Source organism: Esox lucius, chromosome 3 (assembly GCF_011004845.1).
Source record: "Esox lucius isolate fEsoLuc1 chromosome 3, fEsoLuc1.pri, whole genome shotgun sequence".
Classification (NCBI taxonomy): domain Eukaryota; kingdom Metazoa; phylum Chordata; class Actinopteri; order Esociformes; family Esocidae; genus Esox; species Esox lucius.
The window spans coordinates 6,248,000-6,258,288 of record NC_047571.1 but is presented as its reverse complement, the minus strand read 5'-3'; the positions used below and the strand labels follow the sequence as shown (position 1 = coordinate 6,258,288).

Genomic DNA, 10,289 nt, shown 5'->3' with positions numbered 1-10,289 from the left:
TGTATTCCAAGCTATCCTTCCAACCTGCTATGGAGATTTCAGTGCCTTTGCCCTCCTACCATGCCCGGATAACATCTATTAAGGGTATTGAATTGTTTCATACCAATATTAGTTTGTTGTTTGAGAATTCGGAGCACCAATCCAACAGAGAAGGTCATACATTTTCATAAGCAGGAACATGTTTTCTAACAGTCTCTTATCTCTAGGTATCTCAGAAACATCTGGGAAGGTTATAGGTTTTCAGAGTGAAGATATTAATTGCATTGGCAGTCCACTACTCCGCATTCACGTCTTGTTGCGATACATGTTGGGGCACGAGATTCCTTGTTATAAGCCAGGGTATATTGTAATTTCATTAAAAATAAATAAATATCAATATTCTAATACTTTTTTATTACAAACAACAAATTACATATCTCAGACTTCATTTAAATAAATGGTGCAGCGCTGTTCATGTAATTTATGCAAATTTTAGGTTAGCTAACCGGATCCAATGACCTCTCCTGCCCACTTTTAATTTTCCCTTCCGGTTGATTAGTTTAACAAAAACATAACAAAACCAAAATCATGGTCCATGTAGTCAATGTAAAGGTAAATATACAACAAATGTATGCATTTTCATTGTAACAGACATACTTACCTAAATCTTTATGATTATATCGTTTCGTCTATGTTAAATGTTGCTTTGAGTCATTGTTTCGGATTATTATTAGGGGTTCAACTGAAATAGTACGTACATTTGAGAAAACTACAATTACCACAAACCATTAGACATTACGTTTTGCAAAGGACGTTCGATTGAGAAAAAAACCCCAACCGCTTCCGTGTTGTTATTCTGTTATTTTGGCAAATCACTAGCTAAGTACGTGAGTCAAAGAGCGATTGCTGGCCGGTTATTTGTTTTTCTAAACCATAATGGTTTTATAAGATCAATACATAGTGAAGTATTATCCCTCAGAATGTCGTTGCTACAAGGCTCAAAGAAGAAGGACAAGCGTATTTTGTCTGGTACCTGCCCAGACCCAAAATGCCAGGCGAGGCTATTCTTCCCTGCTTACGGCTCTATTAGCATTGAATGCACCGAGTGTGGCCAGCGCCACGAACAGAATAATCTTTTAAATGTGGAAGAAGTAACTGATCCCGACGTTGTGCTTCATAATTTGTTAAGAAATGCCCTACTCGGTGTCACTGGGGCCCCGAAAAAGGGAACGGAACTGGTGAAAGTGATGGGGCTTTCCAACTACCATTGCAAGCTTCTGTCTCCTATTCTTACAAGGTATGGCATGGACAAGCAAACGGGGAAAGCGAAACTGTTGAGAGAAATGAATCAAGGAGAGATTTTTGACTGCTCACTACTTGGAGACAGGGCATTTCTAATCGAACAGGAGCATGTATCTACAGTTGGATATGGCAAGGACAGATCCGGGAGCCTTATATACCTCCATGACACTTTAGAGGAGATCAAGAAAGCAAACGGCAACAAAGAATGCCTCATTCCTGTTCACGTGGATGGAGATGGACATTGTCTTGTTCATGCTGTGTCCAGGGCCCTGGTAGGCAGAGAACTGTTTTGGCATGCCTTAAGAGAGAATTTGAAACAAAATTTCAAGCAAAACCTTGATCGCTACAAGGCACTTTTTCAGGATTTTATTGATGCTGCGGAATGGGAGGACATCATCAACGAATGTGACCCCCTGTTTATCCCACCAGAGGGTGTTCCATTGGGACTTAGAAACATTCACATATTTGGCTTGGCCAACGTTCTGCACCGCCCCATAATCTTGCTAGATTCACTGAGTGGAATGAGAAGCTCTGGCGATTATTCTGCAACGTTTCTCCCGGGGCTTGTGCCAGAGGAGCAGTGCAAGGGAAAAGATGGGAAATTCAACAAGCCCATATGTATCGCCTGGAGCAGCTCAGGGCGTAACCACTACATCCCTCTTGTCGGCATAAAGAATACCTCCCTCCCCAAGCTGCCTTCGAGGCTTCTCCCCAAGGCTTGGGGGATCCCACAGGAACTCATCAAGAAGTACATCAAGTTGGAGCAAGATGGTGGCTGTGTCATCGGTGGAGACAGGAGCTTGCAGGACAAGTACCTAATGAGACTGGTCAATGCCATGGAGGAGGTGTTCATGGAGAAGCATGGCATCCACCCCTCCCTGGTGGCGGATGTGCACCAGTATGTTTACAGACGAACCGGTGTGATCGGGGTCCAACCCGAGGAGGTGACGGAGGCCGCAAAGAAATCAGTCATGGAAAACCGGCTACACCGCTGTCTGATCTGCAACGCGCTATCAGAGCTTCACGTTCTGCCGGAGTGGTTGGCTCCAGGCGGAAAGCTCTATAATTTAGCTAAGTCCACCCATGGGCAGCTTCGACCTGACAAGAACTACAGCTTCCCGTTGAACAACGTGGTGTGCTCATATGACCCGGAGAGGGACGTCCTTGTTCCCGACTACAAACTGAGCTCTTTGAACACCTGCAACTGGTGCCACGGCACCTCAGTGCGCCACGTTCACGGCAATGGCTCTGTGGTGTATCAAGACGGAGACCGGACCAACAGTCGCTCCCAGGGGGGGAAGTGTGGCTGCGGCTTCAAGCACTACTGGGACGGGAAGGAGTATGACAACCTACCGGAGGCTTTCCCTATCACTCTGGAGTGGGGCGGGCGAGTCGTCCGAGAGACGGTGTACTGGTTCCAGTACGAGGTGGACGTGACCCTCAACAGCAACGTCTATGATGTCGCCATGAAACTGGTCACCAAGCACTTCCCTGGGGAGTTCGGGAGTGAGCTCCTGGTGCAGAAAGTGGTGAACACCATCTTGCATCACACAGCCAAGAAGAACCCAGACGAGTATAACCCGGTCTCCATTGATGGGGCCCACGCTCAGAGGCTGACCGACGTGGTGGAATCCCAGCAGGCAGTCGACACATCCCCGCCAACTAAGATCATACTAACTGGACAGAAAACAAAGACGATTCACAAAGAGGAGCTGACTATGAGTAAAGCGGAGCGGAGCCTTCAGCAGAGCATCTACGATCAAGCCCTAGTGACCCAGAAGAGGAGGACAGATCGACTAAAGCAGGAGCAGAAAGTAGTCCAGGCACATGGGCGACCAGCCTCTCCAGGTGCTGCTCAGGAGCCGTCCTCCTCTTCCTCCTCCACCCCAGCCACGCCCACCAAAACCTCTTCCTCCCTCGCTTCCAGTAAAGAGAAGAAGATCCGGGTCACCACTAGCGATGGTCGGCAGGCCATGCTCACTCTGCAAGCTCAGACCACCTTCTACGAGCTCCAAAGAAGCATCGCTAATGAATTCGGCGTGCCTCCGGCCCAACAGTGTATTCGACACGGGTTCCCACCCAAAGAACTTTTCCCCCCCAAGGACGGGGAGGAAAATGAGCCTGTGGCCCTCCAACACGGTAACAGGGTGACTGTAGAGATCCTGAAAGGTCCAGAGGACCGCAAGGTTTCCGGCCCAAGCGCTTCCAGTTCCCGTTCCTCCCTGCATTCGCTCCACTCTGGGAAAAGCGATGATCCTGTGACTTCCAGCAGATTGAATGCTAACAGAGAGCTACAGGACAACATTGACCTTGAGATGTCCTCCCTCTGTCTCCTAGCAACCTTAATGGGTAAGAAAGGGGAGGGGCCTAGAAAGATTTTCAGAAATTGATACATCGACATTCTGTTCATTTCACTGATGCTGTTCTCCAAAAAGACATACAAGAAAATGTAGGGTTTACCGTTTTGCCCAAAAGTTATGTTTGCTTCGTATCATTCGATACAAAAATAAGAATTGTAGCAAAATGTGGCATATAGCCCACCTGTTTAAGTTATGCAGAACACGGTGACGTACATTTGCGCTTGAGACAATTGTTCCAGACAACTTAAGATATAAAGTACATCAGAGAAGCCTTATATTTCTCATCCTTTAAGTAAATAACAGGCCAGCAACAGAATGTGATTGTGACAAGCTTGTAGACCTGACTGATATAGGCTTTGCAGACCGTGGCTTAACACAGCATAAGGGCAAGCTGTTTTTGGATTGGTTACAAGAAGCAGGATGAATTGCAAAGACCAACAGGTATTGAGTGAGTAGGTGGGCTTGCCAGGGATGGATCAAAGCCCAGTCTTAAGGGAATGAGGGTCATTGCGTTTTTTCCCACTTCAAATAATTATAATCTATTTCAAGTGGTTTCTTTAGCTAACATCAGCAACGTGGCATTTAGCATTCACTTAAACGCACAGAGCAGCAGTCTGTAGGATAGAGGAGATGGCACAGAGATTGTTGTCATGTCGTCATTCCCATTCTCTCACCACCATTGTCTTACTAGTATCTTTCGATATTGCATGTCATGTAAGGGCCAATAACCTGTAAATTACTGGAACACAATGTTTCACCTACCTTTTTTTCAACAGTGGGGCAGGTTGTGGGCAATCAACACCACAAAATGCTTGATGCGTGAAATGCTAAAATGCCCTCCCTCTACAAAAGTGTCTCTTGCTTGTCAACTTTATTATTTTAACATTATTTGATAATACTATCTTAACATCATTCCCTTATAATAACCTAAGTACTCACTCTCAATTAACCACTCTCTAAAACAGTTAATGAATCGCCTCTCAGACTCCTAATAAAAGCCACTAGCTACTAACTAGGCAATATGAATTCCATGTACAGTATAGTGTGTTGCTTTGGGAGTTAGAGGTGGTAGAAAATGTAGTTTTGCTGGATGTAACACACAGTTTCCCATTATATTTGTGACTTTACAAACCCCCAAGTGTTTCATACAATACATTCACTGCAGCACTGAATAGTTTTTCGGCAAAAGGTATCCTTTGTACATTTCATTGGGGGGATGGAAAATATAGTGTGGTTGGAATTATAAAACAATTTCTCAAACTAATTTGCACGAGCACATTTACAACAATGATGACATCAGAATAGGATTTTCTTTAGAGAATACGATGTTCTCTAAATAACTTTCTCAGTGTGCTCCCCCTTATAATATTCTTGAACTTATGTAAACTATTATTTAAATAGTAACTTTTTGTTCATATTTTCCCCAGTTTCTTGTTTGACAATGTACACAATACATACTATATAGACACACCGCCCATTTATTTTGAAGGCAAAATACAAAAAAACAATAGACCCTATTTGGGTTGGTAAACAGTGATGACATTTTTGTAGGTGGGGCTGAACCGTTAGCAGAAAGTGACAGTGGTGTTAACAACATAGGAACATGAATCATCCGGATGCCTTTTCCAATTGTTTTTAAATAGTTGGCCAGAATAAGACAGGTTGTTTTACATTAATAAGCTAACCCTTAGCAATTGGTTGAGGTTTCCTGACCCGTGCTCATTGTTGGATGAATGGGTAAAGGATCCAACTAAATGGCTAAAGTTAAATTGGCCGTACATCTTCGTGTACCTTGTTGAAAAACCCAGCGTCTGTACAAAAGAAAAACTCAAGGCATACAAGTCTCTTGACGTATACAATCATGTCTTGACGCATACAATCAGGACCTTGAATATCGAGATTTGTCGAATGACTTTTGTGTATTACGGACCGACGTACTGCCTTGCACGTGACACAGACATAAAATACAGCTATACAAGACGTGGGCTAAAATAAACAAGTGCAACAAGTAGCTAACCTCCTCCTATTAAATACAGCATTTCAGCTAGCCCACCACCATTTTTAATAGAGGTGTATGGTGTCATGTAATATCAAAGTGATAGGTCTTTTTTTCTTCTCCAGAAGGCATCAAAGGTAGCTAAAACTTTCTAGTCAACAGTTAAGAGAAGACCGATCTGGCATGTGTAACAGAAAGAAACATTAAATACTGTGGGTGATAATAGGGGGTCCACTTTTGATAGGTACTGACCACTGCAGACCGGGAACACCCCACAATGGCAGCAGTTTTGATATGCTCCGACCCAGTCACCTAGCCATCACAATTTGGCCATTGTCCAATTTGCTCAGATCCTTACACTTGGCCATTTGTCCTGCTTCTAACACATAAACTTTGAGGACAGAATGTTCACTTGCTGTCTAATAAATCCCACCCACTGACAGGTGCCATGATAACAAGATTATCAGTGTTATTCACTTCACCGGTCAGTGGTACTAATGTTATGGCTGATCGGTATAAAAGGGAATCACTGGAATATTAGCATTGGTAATTACCCATTGTAACAAACCAAATTATATTTCCACCAGGTCCGAATAATTGTTCTACAGAATTAAAATTGTAATGAAAAGATATAGATTTGTGCCTGGAAATGCACATGACAGAATGCATTTTATGAATTTATGTTTGTGTTTCACATGCTTATTGCTTCTTCTGTTTCTATGTAGGAGAAGATGTCTGGTCATATGCAAAAAAACTGCCTCACTTATTCCACCAGGGTGGAGTTTTTTACAACATTGTGAAGAAGGACATGGGTATGTATTTATGTTTTCAGTTATACTCAACGCTTTATGCCTTTGGTCATTTTCATGACTAAAATTGGCATCACTGTTACTGATTAAGTGTTTGAACTCCATGGCTGTTGTCCGCAGGGCTGATTGACGGCAAGCATTGCACCCTGCCACACCTGAGTGGAAAGACGTTTGTGTACAACGCAGCGTACGAGCGTCTTGAGTTGTGTGTGGATGCCGCCGGACACTTCCCAGTGGGCCCGGAAGTGGAGGACCTCGTCAAGGAGGCCCTGGCGCAGCTCCACTCAGAGGCGGCATCTAGAAGCCGTGAGGGAAGCCCATCTCACAGCCTCCTCCGCCTGGGGAGCGGCGGTGTGGTGCGCAAGAAGGAGCAACTCCAGAGTGTCACTGCCTTCCAGGGTAAAGGCCACTCCCTGGGCAGTGCACCCGGCGCATCCCCCCCGGAACACAAGCCCATCACCCGACAGCACAGCAGCGGGGTGGACCTGAGCGCCAGCGTCTCCAAGGGGCCCGACCTCTCCGATATCTCAGAGGACGCCACCAAGGAGCTGGTGCGCATGGCTCCGGGTTTCGTCACCATGAAGGACAGCCGTCACCTGGATCCTAGCATGATTGAAGAGCAGAGGAAAAAGCTACAAGAGATGGTCTCATCCATCCAAGCCTCCATGGACAGGCACCTGAGGGAGCAGAGCAACACGGCGGCCGGAGCTGCCGCCGGGGGCCCCGCAGAGAGGACAGGTGGGGCTAAGACGGAGGCTTCCAGATCCGCTCTGGGCGTAGGCGACCCAGAGCCTTCATCCATGGACGTATCTACAGCCGGGGGTCACAGCATATCAGCGGAGCCGGGGAACAAGCCTGGTGGAAAGGATACAGGGTCTGAGGAGTTGGAGGAGATGGATAGCCAGGATGTCGAGCATACCAATGCCCTGGAGCCGATGGATCATTCCTGATGGGAGAAAGGGGCCGGGTTCGTTTTGATTTTTCTCAGTCATCAGTCACCCCCATCTTGTCCAGTGTCGTTTGTATGGGAAAGCTTCAGGTTGTATCAAAGCTTTGGTATTCGTTGTGCTTTGGTTTTCTGGTACTGCATGATTGACAGAAGAGGTTGACCGTTTCTGCCGTAACATTCAGATGTTATTGAAGAGAAATTAGTGATAAGGAGCGAAGCTGGGTCCTGTGTTTGAAGTGCATTTTTGTAGATGTCCTACTGGTGTTAAGACGAATGGCTGCAGAAGAGCTTGAGCTGAGGAGATCCCATCCCACGCCAGCATCGTAATGTCCGCAAACATCTGCTTCAGAAAAATGCACACTGTAAATGCAATTAGCCCTCAAACATAAATGCCTACCATCCCATTTTCTGCTTTACCAACATATTTGCTACAAATAACTACAGTGAAATATTCCAAATGAGTTGTATTTTCTTGTACTTCGCTCACCATGTGAAGGTTTGCCTTCTTTATTTCAGAAGGATGGAATCACATGTCCTTCATTATTTGTTTTTGGAAAAACAAGATGAGAATTTAAATATTTAATTTGAAATGTTGATTTAAATGTGAATGCCATTCAAACTAAAAACTTTAGCACTGTTTTGAAAATAACCAAATTGATTGTTGGAATTGAGATTGACCATGTGGTTTGTTTATTGACTGGGAAAATGCCCCTGTTGCATCTTTTGGGTTCAGGGTTCATGCTACCTATTGATGTTTGAAGAGTTTTTTTAATTTATTTTGACATTTCTAATTAATTATTGGCCCAAGTCTGCTGTGCAAGTGTTAAACTGCTTGACATGATTAACCTACATAGGAAGGACCACAACATACTATATGCTGTACACTTGGGAGTAGATTCCATTACTCCTAGGGAATTCTCACAAATGCTTTTTTTGCTTGAAAGACGAAATCCAATGCAGTATATTTTTTGGTGGAAACCCACACTTTTCTAAAGTAAGGCTTATTTGTTTATTTTCTCTTACCATATCATTTTTAACTGCATATTTTGGGTTTCTATATTATCTTTTTAGGAATGATAAATCAATTTAGGAATATCTAACTCATATCGTTTACCCCATGATCTGCCTGCCATTTTAGTTGTTTTATTAACATGCAATGCCATTGTTCGCTCTAAGTAGCGATGAGAAGATAAACAGAAAACCTATTGACACGACCACTTTTGCAGGCATCTTGCTGATATTGTTAATTGCGATAAGCAACCTATGCTGGAGACATCGCAATATTGATTTTGTTTGGGTCACCCAGCTCTAGTCTAAATAATACATTTTCATTCTGACTTACAGAAAATCAACCATAAGTTTGTTGTGCAGGGTGTGTTCAACTCTATAGTTCCTCTTTGGTGATGTTACCATTCACTGGGCTTGACCTACCATAATTATTCAATATTTATTCTAATTCTGTGGAACTGGCTGGTATTGCTAATGATTTCATGTAGTATCTTGAATGCTAGCTTTCCAGCTGAACAATGTCAGTACAACACCAACCGTTTTTGAATTCCTCTATAGAGAACATGTACAATGGGAGATTTTAAAATGCTGTGAACATTTAGAGGATGTCCAGAAGGCTTTTGAATGGTTTGTCTCAGAACACATTGCAGCCTTGAAAAAAAAATTATTGAACATGGTGTCGTGGAAGAGGTTGTATGGAAAAGGTTGTTCATAAAAAAGCGCTACAACTTATATTTCCAATTGGTTGTTCATTCAATGCAGTTACTTTAAAACTTCTAGCCAAACTGTGTAATACCATTTTGCATTTAAATTTGTTTTTTGTGGCATTTTATTCCTCTCAAGACATTAATAAGTATACTTAGTCTTGGAATTTCAACCAAAAAAAGTGGGTTGGGGTATTAATAGGCCATGGCATTTGTAGGCACCGGCCTTACTGTTAAAACAAATTTAAGTGGCCATTGAGATATAATGACCACATTGAGTTTACACTTTTGTTGCCAACTCAGATTTTGGAATGTTTCAGATTACCATGGTAGTCTAGAATGACTTGGTAATTTTGAATCCTGCCATTATCAGTTCATGGCCTTAAGTCCTTGAGTCTTAATGATTCTTGGCCTGACTTCTGGATAAGGTTTCTTATTACAGCAAAAAGCAGTTCAGTTTCTACCTGCCTAAAAACATTAAATCTTTTTTAAAAGCTCCAAGGCTTTCTCTTTCAAGTGAACAAAATGTAAACCTTAGCACTTTCAGAACAACAGGGAATGTTAGAAAAGAACATATACTAGCTATACTTAAATATATTGTAAATCCAAGAGAAAAGATCTTCAACTCGCCTAACTCAGACAACACTTATTTGACAAACTTGAAGTTTGTTTCTTTGTGACTGCTGTACTAATTAAATGTATTGTAAGCCAGTTGTATTATAATAGTACATATTGTAGTATATGTTGATGTACAGAAAAAAGTTGTTCAGTTCCTTCATTTATTGTTAACTTTTTTCTTATTTGCTAATAAAAAAATAAGATCCACGGCTACGAAATTGCTGTTCGCATGTGTGATGACTTTTCAGCCCACCAATAAAGTAATTGCTACACAATTTTGTGTTGTGGTCAATAATACTTCCTGACATTTGAATTTGCTAGATTTATTTTTTTCAGGCTCAATTAATAAATATTCTTAATCCAATTGATATGCTTAATCTTAACATGCTTAATCCAATCATTTTAAAGTGTTTTCTTACGCCTGCTATACTTACAGTGGATATAAAAAGTGTTAAAATGCCAGGTTCTTGTGATGTAAAAGAATGAGACAAAGATAAATCATGTCATGTTATTTTTAAAAACCTTACAATAACCTGGTTGCATAAGTGTGCACACCCTTTTATA

At 42.6% G+C, this 10,289-nt stretch overlaps 1 protein-coding gene across 1 annotated transcript; it reads left to right on the top strand.

Moving 5' to 3' along the window:
• The first annotated feature begins 568 nt into the window (after positions 1–568).
• On the top strand, positions 569–10,000 carry vcpip1 (valosin containing protein (p97)/p47 complex interacting protein 1). The gene is made up of 3 exons (XM_010883832.4): positions 569–3,630; positions 6,363–6,449; positions 6,567–10,000. The coding sequence occupies exons 1-3, from the start codon at positions 960–962 to the stop codon at positions 7,394–7,396; spliced, it is 3,588 nt and encodes a 1,195-aa protein (XP_010882134.1). The 5' UTR covers positions 569–959; the 3' UTR covers positions 7,397–10,000.
• Positions 10,001–10,289: the final 289 nt, after the last annotated feature.

Excerpts from the sequence above, each read along its gene's own strand:
- vcpip1 (XM_010883832.4), top strand. The coding sequence starts at position 960 with ATGTCGTTGCTACAAGGCTCAAAGAAGAAGGACAAGCGTATTTTGTCT. Across the intron at positions 3,631-6,362 it reads TCTCCTAGCAACCTTAATGG|GAGAAGATGTCTGGTCATAT; the intron begins GTAAGAAAGGGG and ends GTTTCTATGTAG. Across the intron at positions 6,450-6,566 it reads CATTGTGAAGAAGGACATGG|GGCTGATTGACGGCAAGCAT; the intron begins GTATGTATTTAT and ends TGTTGTCCGCAG.